We start from the raw sequence: 22,446 nt of genomic DNA on the forward strand, positions 1-22,446 counted from the left end.
ACAGCCTGCATGAAGGCTAAGAGGGGAAGACATCTTGGAACATTCTAGAAATGGACTAGAGGCCATTGTGGGAAGGAAATAGCCCAGGAGAGGGGGCTGGGGAAGCCAGTAGGGTGTTCAGAACTTTGGAGGCAGACAGGACTAGAAGTTTGGACTTTCTCCTAGTGCAGGGTGAAGCAGTTAAAGTTTGAGCAGGGAAGAGTATGCTCAGATTTGTAATGTGATGCTCACTTTGGTTGGCAGCCCTGTAGGGAGAAATGGCTGTGCCAGGCCCAAGTAGGCTTGGGGATCCAGGCATGAGAGAAGTGCAGCCCAGAATTCCAGGAAAGGGGGAATAGAGAAAGATAAACCAACCCTCACATTTTAATATGACACAAGTGCCTGTGAGCACTAATTTTGTTGGGGGTACCAGGAAGGCTTCCTGGAGGAGGTGGCATCTGAGAGAGGACTTTGGGAAGGAAGGTGAGGTGGAGGCCCGCACTCCCAGCTTAGGGAATAGGTTGGGTAAAGTCTCGACAGTGAGGGGGTGCAGGCTGGGTGTGATGAGTCAGTGGATGTGAAGTGACTCCCCAAGGATGTAAGCCCCCTCTGGTGGCTGAGTCAGCACTGAGGCTCAGTCTCTGATGGAGAGCAGGTCTCTGATACCCAGCCAAGATCTGGCACCAAGAACTGACATCGAGGAAGTCCCCAAATGCCCCTGCCAAATCAGTGTACCCCACATACCCAGCGTCAGAGAGTGTGTACTTCCCCAGCTATCGTACATCTGCATGGTGGGGAAGAGGAAGTATGGGCCACAGCCAGCCCCAGAGGGCCTGGAGGAGGAGCCTCTTCTAGAGCTGAGAGAAGCTTGGCTGGGGGCCTCCCCAGAGGCAGCTCCTGGGGACTCCTGGGACCACAGCCTAGATGAGGCTAGCTGGAGGGAAGTGAGAGGTGACCTTGGTCTGGGCCCAGTCGTGAGAACCTCCGCCACCCCTGCCTTGGACTGACAGCCATGGCCAAGGCACAGCAACTTCGGGCTGAGAGGTGAGTGCAGGGGCGCTGCCCGCCCGGGGCTTCCTCACTGTTCCCGGCAGGCCTTGCAGGGCAGAGGCCCACCGTCCTGCAGCCGCTTATCAATGTCAAAAGTTGAGAGGCTGGAGTTGAGTCAGACCCCAAATACTCAGAAATACAGACTCTGAGAACTTTTTAAAGGAAACTCCTAGTAGTGGCTCACTTCCCTCAGGCATGGGTGAAGACACTGAGGTTCAGAGAGGGGGAGTAACTTTCCCAGGGTCACGGAGGAGTGGGTGGTGGAGTCTGGACGGGAACTCAGGTGTCTGGGGCCCAGGGGACCTCACTACTCCACAGTGTTGAGTAATGGCTTTTCATCTTCTGTTCAGATGGAGGCACAGAATCTGGCTGTTTTCCAGGGCTTGGCTCAAATGTCAACTCCTTCAAGAAACCTTCCTTAACAGCCCCCTCCAAACACTTACCCTGTTTCCTTCTTCTGTGTAGTCCTTACTTCTCTGGCATAATAGTCTATACGCACTCATCTGTTTTCTTTGTCACTGGCTCCGCAATTAGAAGGAAGTCCCATAGGGTATTTATCTCTTTTGATCATTGCTATATCCCAGGTCCATCTAGTCAAAGCTATGGTCTTTTCAGTAGTCATGTACAGATGTAAGAGGTGGACCGTAAAAAGTGCTGAGTGCCAAAGAATTGATGCTTTTTCATTGTGGTGCTGAGAAGACTCTTGGGGGTCCCTTGGACAGCAAGGAGATCAAAATAGTTAATCCTAGAGGAAATCAACCCTGAATATTCACTGGAAGGACTGATGCTGAAGCTGAATCCACTACCTTGGCCATCTGATGTGAAGAGCCAACTGATTGGAAAAGCCCCTAATGCTGGGAAAGATTAAGGGCAGGAGAAGAAAGGAGTGGCAGAGGATGAGACGGTTCGATAGCATCACCGACTCAATGGACATGAACTTGAGCAAAGTCTGGGAGATAGTGGAGGACAGGGAAGTCTGGTGTGCTGTAGTCCATGGGGTCGCAAAGAGTCGACATGACTTACCAAGTGAACAGCAAATGTCCCAGGATTTGAACAATGCCAGTACTAAGTACTTAGTAAATGCTGCTGAGTGAGTGAGTGAATGAACGAATAACAGATGGATGGATGAATCTTTGAGCTGGAAAATGTCTTTAGATCATTTGGGACCAACACTGTCATTGTATGGATGAGAAAACTGAGCCCCAAGGAGAATAAAATATTCACTCAGGGTCACATGGAGTGAGTGGCAAGGCTGGGGCTCCGAGCATAGCCTTGCCAGGGCCTCGCCTCATTTCTTAGGAGACATTCTCTGAGTTTCCTCGGTAGGTCAGCCTGTGCTCTGAGCTGTGGGGGGACCTGAGGACATAGGGCTTGGTTCCTGCCTTTCTGGATCAGAGCTGCAGATGACATCAGAAAGAGTGTGGTAAAAGCATGGAAGTGGCTCAGAGGGTCACCGGGGATGGGTCAGGCTGGTCTGGCTGAAGTGGGCAGCAGAGGGCCCCTGGGGGACTCTGCGGCTAGAAGTGGGAGCCGGGATGGAATTCCTGAATGTCAAATGTCAGAAGGAAGGTGTGTGTGTGTATGTGTTGCAGGAGGGATATCAAATGCAAATGCTTGGAGGGTGATTCAGGAATGCCCTTCCAGGGATTTTCCTAGCAGTTCAGTGGTTAAAACTCTGCACTTCCACTGCAGGGGGTATGGGTTTGATCTCTGCTCAGAGATCTAAGATCCCACATGCCATGCAGTGTGGCCAAAAAAAGAAAAAGAATGGTCTTCAAGAGCCACAGAGGGTGGTGCTGGGGGCTGGGGTGAGGTTCAGGAAGGCAGGAGCCAAGCCCTATGTCCTCAGGTCCCCCCACAGATTCCAGCTCCTCCAGCCCCCAAGTCCTCAGTGGAGGCTGGGCCTGGCATGTAAACCTGAACCTTCAGGAAATAGCTGCTGTTTGAGGCTGGTGCACCTCCTGTTTCTCAGGGCACGTGGGTCAGAGAGATGATGCCCAGAGCCGACCCCTCCCTCCTAGTCCTGGTCCCCTGGAAGCTGTGCTTGCCCCTCTATGGAGGAAAGGTGCCCTTCCCCCCTCTTTCATGGGGCTATGGAGCCGCGCCTGGGGTCTCTGTCTCCCTGTACCTGGATGCCTATTTAAAAGTGAGGTCTGGATGCCTGAGGCCGAAGTGGAGGATGTAATGGGAGGGCAGCAGATTTCTGGTAGCAGGACTTTCTAAGGCGTGAGGTATCTGAAGGTGGAAAGGACTGCTGTGGGGGCATTGAGTGCACTTTCCAGAAGCGTGTTTTGAGCGCCTACTGTGTGTAGGAGGCAGGAACCCTGAACTAGCTGCTGCCCCAGGGTCTTTCCACCCGTCACCCAGCTCCTCCTGTCCAGGCCTCCCAAATGGACTTTTCATGAACAATATCAATCTCTGGGCCCTGAGTGGACTTCAGTTCAGAGGGGTTCTGGCTGAGGTCTCCAGGGGGCAACTCTTCTAGGGGGACTTGCTGCCCATTTTTTTGCACCCCTGCTTTTGCCCGGTGCAATGACTTCTTGGTTCAACTCCCTGGCCCCGCCTTGCAGGCAGCCAGGCTGTTCCCACGTGGCCCACAGTGGTTGCTTTTGTTGTTGTTTAGTTGCTAAGCCGTGTCCGACTCTTTGCAACCCCAAGGACTATAGTCCGTCAGGCTCCTCTGTCCATGGGATGTCAAGCAAGAATGCTGGAGTAGGCTGCCATTTCCTCCTCCAGGGGATCTTCCCAACCCAGGGATCTAACCCACGTCTCCCTTGTCTCCTTCAAGTCTCCTACACTGCAGGTGAATTCTTTACTGCTGAGCCACAGTGTCAGCACACAGTGGACTTGCTGTAAAACAGACACGGGGAGTGGGCTTGCATCTCCCTGAGCACCTGCTATGTGCCAGTGCTGTTCTGGGCACTGGGGATACAGCAGTGAGCAGGGTCCCTGCTCCTTTGGGGCTTCTCCAGCTACGCTTGTTACAGATGTGACCTCCAAACCCTCCCGGGATATAAATACCTCCTTGGGCCCCATCTCGGAGTGGTGGAGGGGTCAGAGCTCAGAGAGGAGTCTTCCCAAGTCTGCTGACCTTGGCAGTGTCAGAGCGGGAATTCAGGTCTTCATCTTTCACCTGTGCCCTCCCCTCTGTGACACACAGGTCTCCCAACATAACCCTTCTTTGCCCCACCACCCCAAGGCGGGGCACAAGCACCCTTCATGAGTAGGCTCTGCTGGTCTCCCTGGCCTCATCCCTTGTAACTTACCCCTTCTTGCATAGTTGAGGCCTCTGCACCCACTCTTTCTCTTGCCTGTTGTCCTGAGTCGACTCCTCTTTACCTGGTGCCATTTCTTCTAGGAAGCCCTCCCTGATCATCCTCAGTCTGAGCACACCTTGCCCTCCCTGCAGGTACAGCATCCTTGCTTCTCCCTCTGATAACTTCACCCCCATCTTAGAAGTGTCGGCTTGGTGAGCTTTCTTGCCTGATGTACTACTGATTCTTCCAGGGACTATAGTAATGGCTGGGCTCCTGCTGTAGCTTGAAACGTTGTGGACTTTTCCTTCACAGCTTCTATGATTACTGAAATTATGTAATTATTTATCCAACTCTTCCAATCAACCATGAAACCCAGGAAGGCAGAGGCCACATCCTAGAGTTCTTAGGACAATGTCTGAGTTACAGTAGCTGCTAACAATATTATTACTGTTGTTATTATTTTAGATGGGAGACTGATGCTGTGAGGGGCTGGGATTTATCTGAGTTTAACACAGCCAGCTGTTGGGAGCTTCAAACCAGGGCCAGTGGACTGGGAAAAAATTCTGGAGCCAAATCCCAGTTTTTTTACTTTTTGGGACAAGTTTGTTAACCTCTGTACCTCAGTCTGGAAAAAGGTGACACTGTCTTAGAAGGGTCCCTGGTGCTCCGTGTGCTTAGGACATCGTCAGCTGTAGTTACCATTACCTGTTTCCCTGCAAAGGGCCGTTCTGCCTCTCCAGTTCCTTCCTGCCCCACCGGCCTCCTACTGAAGGTGAAATAGTCAGGAAATTCACCGTCTCAGGGGAGAAAGTGGAGGAGGAAGCTTCTCCCAAGGGTGTTTGTTACCATAGGACCCTGTGTGGAAAGTGAGTGGGGAGGCTGCTAGCCTGGGAGTGGTAGGGATTTCCTGTGCCTGCCCACCGCCATCCTGAGTCACCTCCTGGGCCAGCCTCCAGAGTCCTGAGTTAGATCCCTGCAGTCCACGTCACTTGGGGCCCAGTGGGGGCTGGGACTGAGGTTCCATCTGGCTCCGAGGTTCAGGCAGCCCTGCCCCCCTCTCCCACCCTGTTTCCCAACTGCTGCAACAGGAACACGATTGCTGATGGCTTCTAATTTCTTCATCTGTCTACAAGCGGCTGGACTGGGTGACCCTAGCTGCTCCTCCTCCCCCGCCTTGGTGTTCCGTTTTCTCTTCCTCCATCTGTCCCTCTCAATCCCCTCCTCTGCTCACGGATTGCTCTTCCCTGGGGGTTTTAACCACTAGTCACAGGGCAGAAGGTTCTTACCACTCGCAATCCAGCTGGGACCCTCTTCAACTCCACTCCCTGCAGGACTCCAGAGCCACACACCAACTTTTGCAGGATCATGACCTGGGTGCCCCAGGGGCCTCTCAGATTAGCACGTTCCAAAATGTGTCCATCAACCCTGCTCCCCTTCCACCCATCCTGGTCACAATATGGGTAATATGTGGGCGTCACTCTTGACACTGCCCTTTCTTTCACCTCTATATCCAAACAGTCCCCAAACCCTGCTGGTCGTAACTCTGGAATGACTCGTAAATTACCAGTGTATCCGTTGGAAATGCAGAAGGCTGCAGAGAACAGAGGAACTGATAGTGGCTGAAACAAACAGAGGTTTATGCTTTCACATAATGAGAAGTTCAGAGGTAGGTCACAACTGGTTCTGCCGCTCAGTGACTTCAGGACCAGAGTCCCAGAGATTCCTGTGATCATTCCCACGTTTTTGCCTCATGAATGCAATGTGGCTGCTGCAAGTCCAGATGTCACATCTACTTTCCAGGCAGGCAGTTGGGGAAAGAGGAGAAGACCCTACTAGCTTTGTTCATCTCTCTGGATCTTGATGCAAACCGTCTCCCAGAGGCTCCTACAGCAGATTTCCTCTTAGGTCTCTTTGGTCACAACAGGTTACATGGCTGCTCCTAGCTGCAAGTGGGTCTGGGAAACAGCAATGGGATTATTATGTTTGGCTCAGGCCAAGTGATCTATCACCTTGGGGCTAGGCTTTGTCATCGTGAAAAGAACTGGAGCTTGATTAGTTAGGAAGAAGCAGAGGGCACAAAAATGGCACAGTGTCTGTTATCAGGTATCCCTCCTGTCTGTCTTCTCTTCTTATCCCCACTGTCTGGCTCAGGCCCACCTCATCTCTCAGCTGGACCACGTCAGAGCCTCCCAGTGGCGCTCTGTCCCCCAGTCTCTGCCCTCCTTTTTCTCTCCACGCCACTGCCAGAGTTGGCATCCTAAAGCCAGAGCCCTGTTGCGTTTTCGCTCTCTTCTGAAGCTGTCCATGGCTCCCTGTTGCTTATAAAATTCCTTAGCTCGGCTCTGGAGACCCTCCTCAGCCTGGCCTCATCTGCCTATTCAGACTCTGAGCACACCAGACTCCAACCACAATAGACTTGGCCCTCAGAGCCTTAGCACCTGCATTCAGTCTGCCAGGGAGGAGGGCAGGCATTCCCCTGCTCTGGTCCTACCTGGTGGACTCCTATTCATCCTTCTAGACCTGGCTCAAATGTCACCTCCTCTGTGAGGATTTTCCCTGGGTGTAATCAGCCATCCTCTCTGGGAAGCAGGTGACCCAGGGCCTAGAACAGGGTGTAATAGGCAGGGGTGCTTGATGCTCTGCTCCTGAATGAATAACGCAGCCCCACAGAGATTTGCTAGATTCTAGTATGGTTGTTGACATGTGGCTCCAACTCCAGACGCCTGGTCTGTGTCACAGCCTGGCATGTGAAGGGTGTTGAACAGAGAATGCTGGGTACATGGGTTCACTTGGCACAGGGCCTTGCACCTTGCAGCCCCTCAACACCTCAGGATGATAACCAGCATTTCTTCTCCTCCCACCTCCCTCAGCGACTTCGACCAGCTTCCTGACGACATTGCCATCTCAGCCAACATCGCTGACATTGAGGAGAAGAGAGGCTTCACCAGCCACTTTGTAAGAAAGACCCCTGCACCCTCACCCTCTGACCTCTGAGCCTCCAGTGCTTTCCTCTCCTAAGTTCTATCCTGGTGGTTCTCACCAGGGCAATTCTACCCTCCAGGGGACACTTTGCAGTAAATATCTGCAGACAGTTTTAATGACCACAACCTGGGGTGGGGCATCTACTGCATGGCATCCAGGGATTCTGGTTCATGTCATGTGGTGCCCATGACCGGGAAATACCTCACCCCCAAAGTGATACTGAGGTCAAGAAATTATTATCTAACCTTAGGGCCTCTGGACCTCCACCATCCTCTACCTCTGGCCTGTGAGGCCACCCCTCCCCCCGCCCCCGGTCTGCAAAGCCCCAATCCCTGGCTTGCTAGCTCAGCCTGTGGTTTTTGTCCTTAGGTTTTTGTCATCGAGGTAAAGACGAAAGGGGGGTCCAAGTACCTCATCTACCGCCGCTACCGCCAGTTCTACGCCTTACAGAGCAAGCTGGAGGAGCGCTTCGGGCAGGAGAGCAAGACCAGCCCCTTAACCTGTATCCTCCCCACGCTCCCAGGTAGGCAGCGACTGGCTGCCCCAGGTCGGAGCCCACTGGCTCGCCTCTCCTCCCAGCTCTCTGGGTGCTGTTCGGTGCTTCTGTTTTAGCATAAACCATTCTATTTTAGTGAAAACTGTTTATTTAATCCATGCCCCCCTCCTGCCAGTCACAGGCTGCCACCTCTGGCTCTCCGGCCTCGGAACCCTTAACCTCTGAGCCCTTGACCTCCTGTGCTCTATGACCTGCGCAGCTGCCCCGGTTTAGCCATCCACCACCAGGTTTGAGCGCATCAGCCCCGGCCTCTCCTCCTGGAGACAGGGATCCCTGTGTTCCCCATGTTAAACACAGACTCATCTTCCAGCCCCTCGAGGGGAACTGCCCTGTAACTCCTCAGTCCCCCATGGGTGCTCCTCCTTCCCTGCTCTGCTGGGACACCGTGGGGGCGCACCCACTGCTGCTTTTGGATGGGCCTCCACCCCCCTGTCTCCTGGCCTTCCACCCCTACTTGGTCCTAACACGCACCTTGGAAAGGTGCAAATTTCTCGGCTTCTCAAGGCCAGCCTTCGTGAGCCCAGCAAGAGAGAACCCTGCCAGAGTGGGGTATAGGGTTCATGGTGTGTGCCTTGGCTGTGCCTGCCCCACCCCACAGGCTGCAAAATACTCCCTGACCTTCCCTTCTTCAAGCTTTAAACCCCACCTCCAGCTGGGCTTCCTCTCTGCCTTAGCCAGTGCCTGAGGTTCCCAGCCAGCAGCCAGCCCCAGGGAGGAAACTCACCCGTTCCCTCACTCACCCTTTCCCCATCTCTGGGTGGCAGAGAGGAGGGGCCCCTCCTGCTCTCAGTTGATCTCTCCTCCCTGACAGCTTGTCCCTTGCTACCCCTGTAGATTCACCTTCTCCTTCATCTACTGACTGTCTGCCAAGCTTCACCACGGGCGGGCTTGGTTCTCTTTCATCTTTAAGCAAAAACGTATCCTAAGTGAGCATTCTAGCCAGAAGCCTCTGTTAGCCCCAAGGGCCCTCAAAGATCTCTCCTTCTTTCCACAATAAATCTTGACTTGCTGTCTGACCTTCTCATCTTCCATCCTCTGCTCAACCCACCAGCCGGGTTTCAGCTCTTCCTGCTCTGTGAGTTCCTCTGGGGACAGTGGCCCATGACATGATCCATGGGTACAACTCAGGCCTCAACTTCATCAGCCCACTTCTTCCTCTGGGGTGCTCTCTCCAAACTGCTGTGGTGCCAGCCTTTCCCAATTCCCTTCCTGTCTCCCGTGGCTCCTCCATCTCCTTACAGAGTCGCCTCCTCTGGTGCTCCTGGGAAGGCAGGCATCCATCGTCCTCACTTTTGTCTTCTCACTCCCCTCCCTTCCGCCTCTCTGCCGCCCCACACAGATAATTTGACCTGCATGCCTATGACTTTAGTTGCCCTTTCAGTTCAGTTCAGTTCAGTCGCTCAGTCATGTCTGACTCTTTATGACCCCATGAATTGCGGCACGCCAGGCCTCCCTGTCCATCACCAACTCCCAGGGTTCACTCAAACTCACATCCGTCTAGTCGGTGATGCCATCCAGCCATCTCATCCTCTATTGTCCCCTTCTCCTCTTGCCCCCAGTCCCTCCCAGCATCAGAGTCTTTTCCAGTGAGTCAACTCTTCGCATGAGGTGGCCAAAGTACTGGAGTTTCAGCTTCAGCATCATTCCTTCCAAAGAAATCCCAGGGCTGATCTCCTTCAGAATGGACTGGTTGGATCTCCTTGCAGTCCAAGGGACTCTCAAGAGTCTTCTCCAACACCACAGTTCAAAAGCATCAATTCTTCGATGCTCAGCTTTCTTCACAGTCCAACTCTCACATCCATACATGACCACTGGAAAAACCATAGCCTTGACTAGATGGACCTTTGTTGGCAAAGTAATGCCTCTGCTTTTGAATACGCTGTCTAGGTTGGTCATAACTTTCCTTCCAAGGAGTAAGCATCTTTTAATTTAGTTGCCCTTTACTTGCTACTAATCTCCCAGTTTCTCACTCCCCCAGGCCTCAGATGCTGCCCTCCTGCCACTCCTAGACACCAGTGTGCCTCAGGGCAGTGGCCAGCAGGAGCCAGACCTATCTCACATTTGCCTTCTGGGGGGCTCTCTGAGTGGGTGATTCAGAGCCCCCTGAAGTTCCCAGAGAGGACATTTGTCTTTGATCAGCATCATCAGTTTCCCTTTCCCCACAAACACTCTGTCTTGCTTTCGAGGAAGGCTTCACCCATCCACTCCTCAAATATTTACTAGTTCGGCCCTTGTTCTACACCATGGCTCTTTAACCTGGGTGGCATATTGGAAGTACCTTGAGGTTAAAAGATTGTTGATGCCCATGTTCCACCCCCAGAGATTCTGATTTAAATTCTTCTGGGGTGAGTCCCGAGCAATGAGATTTTACACACTCCTTGGGCAACATGAATGCACAACCAGACTTGAGGACCACAGTTCCAGGTGATGAGACTGTAGCTGTGAGCAATGCAAAGATCCTGTTCTCTTGGAGCTAAGAATCGTGTGTGTGTGTGTGTCTGTGTGCGTGTGTCTGTGTACGTGTGTAGGAAAAGGCAATAGATAAACAGTTAAAACAAGAAAAGTATCAGCTGATGATAGTATAACAGAGAATGCACATTGGATGGTGGCCCCCAGAGCGCCGTGGGCCGATGAGCGGGAGGAGCGCTGAGCTAGTAGAAAGGGTTCCTGCCTCCGGTGGGCAGCTCCTGGCCCGGAGACAATGCTATTGGGCCAGATCCCCAGGACAGCTTTTTGCTTTTTCTCAGCCAAAGTCTATGTGGGTGTGAAACAGGAGATTGCCGAGATGCGAATACCTGCCCTCAACGCCTACATGAAGGTAAGGCGGGGCTAGGCCACGTGGCTCCTGGGAGGGGACAGGGTGCTGAGCACAGGGAGGGGCCCAGGTGGCTTTGGGAACTGGGGCTGGCTCTCCTGCTCTGATGGCCCTCATCTTCAATCCTTAAAGGCCAGGCCTGGGGAGAGAAACAGGACATATTCTCAGGGTTCCAGGGGATGGGGCAGGAGCAGTGGAGAAGATTCAGGAAGACACACCTTGAACTGACTAATGGCTGTGCTGAGCCTCCTGGTAGAGAGGAGAATAGGATCCAATGCCTGCCCCGAGGTCCCCACTGTCTTATGGGAATACAGACAGATGAAGAACGGCCTGTATAACAGGGGCATGGCAAACCAGGCCCCCAGCTTTCTCACATAACACACATGAACAGGACACAGGCTGGATTTTAGTGGCATCCATGGGCCTTGGACAGATGCCCTTATGTATTCCCCAACCCGTATATTGTCTGCATCCTCAGGAGATGGGAGCACAGAGGAAGGAGCATCTTATAGACAGACACAAGGCTGGTTAGGAAAGCCTTACACCAATTAAAGCTGTGCAAGAAATGGATAGCGTTCCTAGGATAGTGGGCACCCCGTCACTAGAGGTATACAAGACATGGCTTGATGGCAACCTTAGGAAACTGGAGAAGGCAACCCTCTTCAGAGCCAAGAGGCATCCTCAGAGACAGTGAGATCGCCCCTTCCTCTCCTACTCTTATGGGAAAAGAGCACCGAGCTAGGAGTCTCTTTGGTCTCTGCTCTGTAATTCCCTGCGTGATTTAGGATTAATTGCTCATCCTATCTAGGTCTCAGTTTTCTTGCCTATGAAATGAGATGGTGCCCCCAACTTTCTGGTTTCACAGGAGGGGACTGATGTTGAGAAAAGGACAGAAAAGTGCTTTGTAAACTGTGAACCTGCCTCCAGAATGTGAGACAGCATGACTCCTAATGGAGTGAGGGGGCAGGAGGAGTGTGGAGGGGGAAGCAAAAGGGAGCAGGTGGCTGGCTTGCCCTCCCCAGCGGCTGCAGGAATCCTGGGCTCTGGGTGGAGAACAGGTAGGGTAGGAAAGCACCTGGGCTCCAGCACTGGTGGTGTCTCCCCTCCAGGGGGCGCTGTGACAGCTGCTTCTTCAGGGTGGCTGGCTCCTCTAGTCTCTTCCAGCAGGGCTGGAAGGAGCCAGAGCGAGAAGGCGTGTGGAGCTGGAGCTCTTTGCTCTTCACCTGGTCTTGGCAACCAGCAGCCTGGAGAATCTCATCTCTACCTGTCTGTCTGAGTGGGTTCCTTGAAGCCAAAAGGTCAATCAGTGTATTGGTAACCCCACCCTGGGCTTGGAACATTCAGAGACGGGGAGCTCATTACCACTCTTCCTGACCCAGGCTGCTCATCCATTGTTGGACAGCTATTAGAAAAGCCCGGCTTCCTGTGACTTCTACTCAGTGGTCTCACCTCTGTCCTCATTAAGAATAGGGTTCATGTGATAACGACAATTGCCTGGAACCAGGTGGTGTACAACTAAGAGGCTCTTGATATATCCATGCATTTGTTGGATAAATGGCTTATTTAATTCTCTCAATAACCTGTGAGTTCAGTACTCTTATCCATATTTTAAAGTGAGGAAATGGAGGCACAGAGAGGTAGAATCGCTCCCTTGGTGTCACAGAGCATTTAGTAAGTAGGATGGGGTTTGAACACACATCTCTCTGACTCCAGGATTTTGCTCTATCCACTGTACTGTGTTGGAATAAAAGTAATAGCAACAATGATAACATTCAGCTTGGATGGGGCCCTTGCTAGATGCCTGTTCTAAGTGTTTTGCACAAATTCACTTATCTAGTCCTTCCACAATCCTACAAGGGAGGTACCCTCACCCTCATTGTATTAATGAATACACAGAGGCATCCTTGCCAAGGTCACCTAGATGAGTGGCAGATTCTGTCCCAGGCACAGCCTGGCTCTATCTGTGCCCGTGAGCTCATCTCTGGGCTGCTGTCTCCCATCCTCCCCATAAAGCAACCGTGCCTTTTCTAGGCTCTGAGTTTGCAGTCCCTCTGGGGTGGAGTTCCCGGCCTCCCTCCATCCTGCCGTCCCCATGGGGTTTTCTGGGGGGGCTCTGGGTGCCTCTGGAGCTGTAGCACCCAAAGCCAACTGCAGTGCTCCTGGGGACCTGTGCAGTGGACAGCTTGGAGGGATGACCCTGCCAGGTTCTGGGTGCTCTGCATCTTCGCAGCTTGAGGGTCATTGCATCATGGGTGTTGCAACCAGCATCAGATAATCAATCTCAACCCTACCACTTCCTAGCTCTGCCCACTGACCTGGGCACTTTCCCACTCTGATCCTATAATATGACATACAGTATCAGGAAGCGTCATTTAGGTGGTAATATCACCAAGTGTTGTTAATGTGGTTTATCTGGGAGGTGCTTCCCCGACCATTGTCTCATTCTGACCTAAGGGATGAGCTTTGGTGGCAGATGGCTCTGGGTGACCAGCTCTGTCGCTCACTAGGCTGTGCGGCCCTGGGCAGGTCCCTTCACCTCTGTGACCCTCACTCCCAGGTTATTGTGAGAGGGAGCGAGGTCACACGGTGTGGCGCTCAGTGCCGCGCCTGAATAGTCACCACCGCGTCATGTCATCTGTTGTGTCTGGAGGGCTGTGGGTCTTTTCCAAACGAGCTCTTCTCAAGTTAGGTGGTTCCTCCTGACCTTGAACCCGGGGGTAGATCTTGTGACATGTTTCATTCACCCTGTTGAAATTTCAAAATATATCTTGTTTCTTTATCAGGCAGAGAATGCATTAATGGCCGGGGAATAGTGTGTGTGGGGGGAGTGGGGATGGAGCTACGGGGCTGGGATGCCAAGACTGCTGACCCCCGACCTGTCCTGCCTTCTCGGCAAACGCAGCACCTCCTCAGCCTGCCCATCTGGGTGCTGATGGACGAGGACGTTCGCATCTTCTTCTACCAGTCGTCCTACGACGCCGAGCAGGTGCCTCAGGCGCTCCGGCGGCTCCGCCCGCGCACCCGGCGAGTGTAAGTGATGGGGCCCCGTGCTCACAACGGCCCTGGGCCACTTGCTGCTGACCGGGTGGGCTGTCCTGGAGGCCCCTGCCGCGAAGGCACTTTTTCCCCTGAAAGAAGGCAGGCATATAAACTGGTTCTCTTGTCTGAGTCCTCCAGGGTGGTTTGGGTTGTTAGGTAAGCTTGGAAAATCAAGCGTAGGGTCTGGACGGACAGAAAGTGGGTGTGTTTTGATGTATGACACGACAGGCCAGAGGACAGGGGCTGTGACGGGAAAAAGCTTGTTGCCATGGCAACCATTGGCGATGGCCCGAGGGCTTTGGGTGCTTGGGGCGGGGAGAGTCGGGAAGGGAGGGGGAGTGGTTCTGTCTGCAAACATTCTTCCCATCATCGCCTGGCACGCCTTGTTCCTGGTTAGTTTTAGTTCCATGGGGCCAGCTGTGGCTCCTGGTGTATCACACTGGCCACCAGGGGACGCTGCTGCTCACTCCTTTATTCTAAAGGGCCCCCAGCTCCCTCTGGCCCCTTCTAAGCAGGGGGTAAAAAAATCACTGAAAATTCAAGCCGATGAACAACTCTATGTTGCTGCTGCTGCTAAGAATCGCAGGACAAGGCTCCTGAGCCCCGCCTGCCTATCCAGCTCCTCCCTCCATTCCGGCCAGTGTCTCTGAGTGTCCTCTCCAAGTCGTGCCTGGCCATTTCCCACAGGCACCCAGGCAGGTGTGGCCTGAATTCCATCTGTGCCCCACAGCAACCCTGGGTCCTGGAGTGGAGCTCAGCACTTTCTGAAGCCCATTTACTCAGCTGGAAGATTAGGGGTTGAGTGTGGGGAGTAACGGGAAAGAGTTGGCAAGCTATGGCCCTAAGCAAATGTTTATCTGAGCCTCTGCTTTCTGGTCCACAGAGGGGGGGTGCAGTCCCTCCTCCAGGGCGATGAGAGCTGTGGGTAGCATGCTGGCACAGAGGAGCAATTGTAGCTGCATCTTTAACTCCTCTGCTGAGGCCCTCCTTGGCACAGAAGCAGAAGGGATGACAAGCCCCTCTTCTCTCTCCACAGAAAAAGCGAGTCCCCACAAGCTGCTGGCATTGACCGCATGGCAGCTCCACGAGCAGAGGTACCATCCCACCTCACCACTGGGCAGCAGCCTGGCTCCATCTCCAGCCCCTGAGCCCGTCCTGCTGGTGCCCACTGTGTGCCTAGGGCGGGGGTTGGGTACAGGGCGGGGGAGGGGAGGGGAGGGAAGGGCCCACAGCCTCAGCCTCAGACATGTCAGAACCCCCAGCCAGACCAGGGGAGGGCCTGTGATGAGCACACAGAGGCGGAGGTACCAGCCAGCATTCATTCAGCAAGCTCAGCCCCGCCTTGGGTACCAAAACTTCAGAGGTGACTTAGACCAGGCCCTGTCCTCAAGGGGTTCACAGCTCCCCAGGGACACACTCTTAAACATGGCATTTCAAAACCAATGTGGTCAATGCCCTGGGGACTATGGGGGCACAGGAGTCCCCAGTGAGGCCTGGGGGATGGGGAAGTTACCAAGTCCGGGGAGTTTGAACCCTTCCCTCTTGCTCATGCCCCCAGGCTTGGAAAGAGCAGTTGCTCTGGAGTCAGGGAGACCTGGGTTCTAAACCTGGCTTCTCCCTAACAAATAGAGTGGAGCATCAGAAAGTCACTCATCCTCCCTGAGCCTCAGGTTCCTCATCTGTTAAATGGGACACTGGAGTATGTAAAGCACTGTAGTAGGAACTTGGTGAATGTTTCTTCCCTCCTTCCTTACCATTTCCTTCTCCCAGGCCCTGTTTGATTTCACTGGGAACAGCAAACATGAGCTGAATTTCAAAGTTGGAGATGTGATCTTCCTTCTCAGTCGGATCAATAAAGACTGGCTGGAGGTAAGTTTGGAGGTGAGCATGGAGGTGAGACTGAAAATGAGGAGGAAATGAGGTTGCAGGTAAGTTGGAGGTGAAGTCGTTTTGATTCTATGAGGGATCAGAGAAAGAGGAGGGATCTGAGAAGGCCCCAGGGAAAAAATGCTGTCCAAAGGTGTAGATCGGGGAAGCCTGAGGAAATATTGTGTATGTGACGGGAGCAGAAGATTCCGGCACCTACACTTGCCTCTGACCCCATCAGTGGTCACATTAGAAAGTCAGTTAACCCTCTGAGTTTCATTCCTTGTTCTATAACAGGGTCTCTCAGCCTGTTCACTCTGACTTGTGGGAGCAGGCAGTTCTCTGTTGGGGGATGCCCTGTGCACTGTGGGGTGTTTAATGGTGACCTTGGCGTCCATCTGCTAGATGCCAGTAGCACCCCTCCAGCTGCAGCAATCAAGAGCGTCCCCTGACCTCTGGCCCCAGAAGGCAGAATCATGCCCAGTGGAGACATGCTGTCTATAATCGGATAAAGTTACTCACCACTCAGGGAGTGAGTGAAAGTGAGGAGGGAGACTGACTTGAGCTCCAGCGTCTGACGTCACATCCTAGCTGTTTTTAGCTAGCTTTGTGACTTTGGGAAACTTACTCAACCCCGTGGTTTCCTCTCCCGTAAATGGAGATAACCCTGGCTGTTTCTTCATAGGTTTCTGGGAAGGGTTGAATGAGACGCAGCTGTTCAGGGCTCGGCCCATATAGGGCCTGGGTGTGTGGCATCTTGGCCACGCTTTGTCCCTGCCAGCAGCAAGCATGGCCCTTACAGAGGCTCAGAGCACAACTGGAGATGGAGGGGATATCACCGAGTGGGAAGTCCAGGCCTCATGCAGCCTTTTGGATTAAGTCCTCTTGTTATGGAAGATTCCCTTTTCTCGGGGCTCCTGAAGCGGTGTGTGAAGGAGCTTATGGAACAGGTCCCGAGGCAGGGCCAGCCGCCAGGGGTCCGGAAACCACTGAAGGAAGGGGAGGATCCCTGGCGCCCAGGGGCTGGAGAGGAGTATGGGCCAACTGTTCATCTCACAACTTGGTTTGATTTTTACCCCAGTCCCGCAGCTCTGTCTCGGGTACTCATGAGCTCTGACAGCTGAAGGGTATTGCTGGGTCATTCTCCAGAAACAGGAAATGTTTGTTGACTTCTTGTTTTCTAGAAGGTTTTGTGGGTCAGTATGCTAAATGACTTCTGGCTTCAGATGGACGGGAGGGTTAGGGAAAGAGCAAGAGTACTACCTCAGCCTCAGTTTATATGTCTGTAAAAGAGGCTGGAACAATATGTCTTCCATAGGGTTATGAAAATTAAGAGAACAGGTGACAAACCACAGCAATGTCTAGGTCTTGGCTGGAGTTTAGTAAAGAGGCCTGGCTGGAGGGAGAGTTCTGGTTGTTTGGTCTAGAGCAGGTGGTGTCCATGGATGGATGAATGAATGAATGGGCCCTGCCTCTAACCCTCTCCCTCCCCTATCCCGTTTTCCTCCTGGACACCTACCATCATATGACTGCCTGTAAAGTTCACCTGTTTACCTGTGCCTTGTCTGGAGCACAGTGGAAGCTCCAGGGGGAAAAGCAGGGATTTCCATCCCTTCTGAGTGCCCAGAGCCTACCCCTTAGCTGGCACTCAAGAAGTAGTCAAATGAATGACTGAGTGAATAAATGAATGAGATGAAAGCAGGTTTCCAGATAAATTCAGGTCTTGACTTGTTCAAAAATGGATGTCTTGGGGTGAACAGCTTGGTGACCTTGTCCACTTTTTCTCTTTCTTCTGCATGAGGGGGCCCAGACCTTGTCTGACTTTCCTCATCATTATCAAAGGGCAGGACCCCGAGACATGGCCCTGCTGCCTCTCCCAGCACCCACAGGGCAGTGTCTTCTTTCTTCCCTCAGGGCACTGTCCGGGGAACCACAGGCATCTTCCCAGTGTCCTTTGTGAAGATCCTCAAGGACTTCCCAGAGGAGGAAGACCCCACCAACTGGCTACGCTGCTACTACTATGAGGACACCATCAGCACCATCAAGTTGGTGGCCTGCTGGGAGGGAGGGGTCTGTCCAGCCTCCCTGGCCCTCCCCAACCCCACTCCACCTCTGGGCTCCAAGACCAAAACCTGATCACATGTCCCCCGACCAAACACACGTACCTGAAAGCCTGCAGTGGCTCCCACCATCCTCCAGATAAGTCATACCCCGTCACAAGACTTCAAGGTCCAGTGTGACCTGGCCAGCTTCATTCCCTTATCCCCTTCCTGGCCGGCTGCCTCCTTACTCCTGCCCACTCTCTCCTTAGGGACATTGCAGTGGAGGAGGACCTCAGCAGCACCCCACTCTTCAAGGACTTGCTGGAGCTCATGAGGTGAGGGGCTAGGGTGGGAGTTTCGAGGGGTGTCAGACACCCTGCAGGAGAGAACAGAGGGAGGAACACAGCACATTCAAGGGCTGGGCGTTTTGTATCTATTTCACCTTTTTGTTTTGCTCACCACATTAGAGATGGGGGGAGGGGGCTGCAGAGAGGTAAAGGGGCTTGAGGTTTGTGGGCCTGGATTTGCTGAAGTTTTTCTAAGTCAAAACCTTGGACTTGAACCCTTCTCCATCAGGGAACCACCACCTCCCAAGACCCAGTTATGAACAGTTGCTTTACAGAATGGAAATGGCATTGTTATATTACTGACTGTAAAAGTAATATCTATTCATTATTTTTTAAAAAGAATGTCAGAAGTCATGGAAAAGTATAAAGAACTGAAATCACCTCATATTTTACTCCTCTCATTATCTGATGTGCATTCATATTTCTTCAGCTCACACCCCACCAGCACCCCACTCCCCATAATTTTATTATTTAGTTGGCTACAGAGCATTGTTCTGTGGCTGCACCATAACTAAAGCAGCCATCCCCTTTTGTTGGCATTTAAGTTATCTTCCACTTTTTTACATACTACTGTGAATAGTGCTGCGATTCGCCTATTTGATGTTTTGCCTGATTATTTCCTTAGGATGATTTTCTAGAAGTGAGGTTTGGGGATCAAGGTGTTTGCAAGTCAGATAGAGCTTCTGACTCATTTTGTCAGATTTACCTGTGGAAAATTTGAATGGCTGTTCACCCGTCTACCTGTACCCAGATCAGACACTTCCAGTCCTTCATGAGTTCTTTGTGGCCACACACAGGGCTGTCTCGGGGGCTTTATCCTCCTCTACTCTGTGCTCAATAAAACCCACTTCTCTTCCCCATGACAGTTCTTAAAGTCTTCAGCACATTATAAGACATTTCAAGCTGTTCCACAAATTTATTGTGAAAGTCCCATTTTCCCCTGGAGGTCTCAATTTCCCCATCTGTACAATGGGAGATTGGACCACTCAGATGATAGAACCAGTGTCCAGCTCTGACCCCTTCCAATTCTTAGATCCCGGCCCTAAATCTCCCTCCATCCCCTCTCCCTGCTCCCACACCTAGGCCTAAAGGCTGCTGGACCTTTCCCGAACTCTGATCTCTCCCACCCAGGCGGGAGTTCCAGAGAGAGGACATCGCCCTCAACTACCGTGACGCTGAGGGGGACCTGGTTCGGCTGCTGTCAGATGAGGACGTGAAGCTCATGGTGAAGCGGGCCCGAGGTCTCCCCTCCCAGAAGCGTCTCTTCCCCTGGAAGCTGCACGTCACCCAGGAGGACAACTACAAGGTCTACAACACAGTCCCCTGAGCCAGTGGTGTCCCTGGGGCAGTGAGGGGACTCCTGGCAAAGAGCACTCTGAGGGCATTAGGACCAAGAAGGGCTGGGCGTGTGGGACAGACTTCCTGGTTCTGAGTTGGACAGACCTGCTGACCTTGGCTTGTACATTTGGTCTCTGAATTAAATAAACCATTTCATCTCAAAGGGGCAGGCTGAGGAAGAGAATGTCTTTGGAGGAAAGAGAGGAGAGGAAGTAAAAACCCATTCATGAGTATCACTGAGGGATCATTTATATACAGAAGAGGGCCCTGGCTTTGTGCCCCTAATTCAGCCACCTGTTTCCTCACCTTGTTCCCTTGTGTGGGGAAACCCAGTGACACTCCTGTCCCTTCTGGTCACTCCCTTTTAAACCCTTTCCAAGGAGTAACCACTGGCCTCATGGAAGTCATCTTTCCCTGGGTACCCTCTGGGTCAGGCCAACACCAAGTCCTCTGTGTGACCAAGGTCAAGGGCTTCCTCTGCCCTCTTATTCCTGCTGCTCTGCAGAAGGGCAGAGACCTGAGTCATGCTGTTGGTGGTCTTCATTGTAAGTAAGGGGTGAAGGGAGGGCGGACTCTGGCCCCTCTGGGGAGGAAGAAGCAGCAGAATGGGAGGATCTCCCTCTATGAGCTGAAGCCTTTTCTCTCCTAAGCAGCCAAAATATCAATAGGTATCACCTTCAGTAAGACTGCAGGAGGAGCTTGGCAGACCCCTCTTCTCAGTGAAACAAACATTTGATCAAAAAGTACTAAAAACCAACCATTGAAAGTTGAGAGGCCCTACTGCTGCAGCACAATGAGACCCTAGATAGCACACACTCTTTGAAGAATCATGAGCCTAATAAGAAGCAGTGGGTTCTCCAATGACCCTCCCATACCACTACCCACCCCTGCTGAAAAAAAAAAATCCCATGAAAAGACCTGGGGTCAGAACCCACAGCCTCTGGGAGGTTGTTCTGGAATGCAGAAGCAGTGCTACTGTTAGAAAGCTTAGGCCCAGGGAGGCCATGGCATAAAGAGCTTGGACCAGGGGCTCTTGTGCTAGATCAAGGCCTAAGGGGAAAGGATGAGGTGATTCCGAGAGAGTGGTATCCCTGCCTCTAAGCAGAAGAAAGTCCCCTCTGGAGTGAAGTGTTCCCAGTTAGGCTGACTGGAGCCACTCGAATTAAAATGCAATAAAATCTCCTAGTCAAAGATCACTTAATCTCTGTGAGTGACAATAGGCAGTGAGAATAAATGGTAGCTTTAGACCCCCAGGGTCTGCAGATTATTGAAGTGCATGGCTAAAGTGTTCAAAGAAATAAAGGATGAAATCATAAAACTGAATGACCTAAAGTGAATGACCAGGCAGATTTGCAAAAGAAAAATGATGTATGCACAGGTGTATGTGTGTGTACATCTGTTGAGGCAGAAAAGACAGTGGATGAGTTAAATAGTATCAAAACATTACACACAGGTGATGAGAAAATTAGTGAATTGCAAGATAAAACCAGAAATTACGCAGAATATAACACAGATACAAGTAGTTGGAGAGTATAAAGATGGAATTAAGAGATGTAAACAATAGAATGAGATTTTTTTAAAAATTAGAATCTCAGTATGAGAAAATACAGAGAATGGCAAAGAGGTGATGTTTAAATAGATGGCAGATACAGTATTTCAAAACTGATGAAAAACTTAAATCTATGGATATAAGAAACATGTATGGATAAGCAGGATGAATAAAAAATGGTCATAACTGGCTGCTGCTGCTGCTAAGGCTACAATAGATCAAAACTACAGAACATGGAAGCCCAAGAGAATATGTTAAAAGGAGTCAGAGAAAGTGGAGATCACTATCAAATGACAATTAGAATGAGAAGCAGACTTTTCAATTGCACCAATGGAAGACAAAACCATTATAATTGTACCTTCAGATTTTTAGAGAAAATAACTTTCAATCTAGAACTTTATGGTCAGTAATGAAGGTGAGAGGACTTCCCTGGTGGTCCAGTGGTTAAGAATCAGCCGGCAAATGCAGGAACATGGGTTCAATCCTGGTCTGGGAACTAAGATCCTACATGCAACAGGGATAACTAAGCCTGTGAGCCACAACTACTGAAGTCCAGGCGCTCTGGAGACTATACTTCACAACAAGAAAAGCCAGCACTTGCCACAACGAGAGAAATGTCCACACAGCAATGACGTGCTCATGTGCTGAAACAAAGATCCGCCGCAGCCAAAAATAAATAAAAATAATGAAAGTGTGTGTGTTAGTTGCTCAGTCATGTCTGACTCTTTGTGACCCCATGGACTATAGCCTGCCAAGCTTCTCTGTCCATGGAATTCTCCAGGCAAGAATACTGGAGTGGATTGCCTTTCCCTCTTCCAGGGGATCTTCCTGACCTAGGAATCAAATCCAGATCTCCTGCATGGCAAGCAGGTTTTTTACTGTCTGAGTCACCAAGGAGGCAATGAATGTGAAATGAAATCAAGTATGGATACAAGTGGAAAATCTGTCATCAAGATACCTGAACTATGCTGTATATTAGAAATTAGCCCAACATTGTAAATCAACTATACTTCAACAAAGAAAAAAGATATCTGAACTAAAATTATCTTTAAAATACACACTTCAAGAATAAGGAAAATGGCCCTTGAGGGATAATCTGAGATGCAAGAGCAAATGATAAACAAAAAGGTGAACATAATTTTTGGACTTGTATTGACTTAGCTAAACTGCAACTGTATTTCCTAGAATTTTCTTCACTGCGTGAATCCAGGTTAGCATGAGCCAAAAGAGACATTTTGCAAGAGACATTTAGAAAGCGATTGTGAAGCAGCGGCCAACCTCTTTTTAGTTTAGGTAAGAAGTGTTGTCCACTATTGTGCAAACCAGACAGCATGAGTAACGAGAGAAATATCATCTGACTGATTAGCAACCACTTTGCGCCCGTGGTGCATATTCAGTGCAGGCATTCTGGACGAGAAAAAAAAAACAACAAACCAGACTGGTGAGATGTTATCATCCTTCCTGGAAAACTGTTATGCACACCCCCTTCCTGAATTTCTAATGAAAAGCAGTGTTTCAGTTTTAATTTCTCCCGAGTGGGATTTATGCATTACAATCCACAAACAGAATTTTTGAGCAAGGGTAAACACATTTTTTTTCCTGACTGTGCTTGCTGCAATCACAAAG

The 22,446-nt window shown here is 51.4% G+C and overlaps 1 protein-coding gene across 2 annotated transcripts; it reads left to right on the forward strand.

The window, feature by feature from the left end:
* Window positions 1-815: 815 nt before the first annotated feature.
* On the forward strand, window positions 816-19,434 carry NCF4 (neutrophil cytosolic factor 4). Of its 2 annotated transcripts, none has more exons than XM_061417367.1 (10): window positions 816-1,023; window positions 7,157-7,241; window positions 7,638-7,791; window positions 10,572-10,642; window positions 13,542-13,669; window positions 14,715-14,772; window positions 15,449-15,547; window positions 17,459-17,589; window positions 17,856-17,921; window positions 19,017-19,105. In XM_061417367.1, the coding sequence occupies exons 1-10, from the start codon at window positions 992-994 to the stop codon at window positions 19,048-19,050; spliced, it is 858 nt and encodes a 285-aa protein (XP_061273351.1). In that variant the 5' UTR covers window positions 816-991; the 3' UTR covers window positions 19,051-19,105. The 2 variants fall into 2 exon arrangements, with proteins under 2 accessions (XP_061273351.1, XP_061273349.1); XM_061417365.1 differs by having other exon boundaries at window positions 820-1,023; window positions 19,065-19,434.
* The last annotated feature ends 3,012 nt before the right edge of the window (window positions 19,435-22,446 follow it).

The sequence above is a fragment of the Bos javanicus genome, chromosome 5 (assembly GCF_032452875.1).
Source record: "Bos javanicus breed banteng chromosome 5, ARS-OSU_banteng_1.0, whole genome shotgun sequence".
NCBI lineage: Eukaryota > Metazoa > Chordata > Mammalia > Artiodactyla > Bovidae > Bos > Bos javanicus.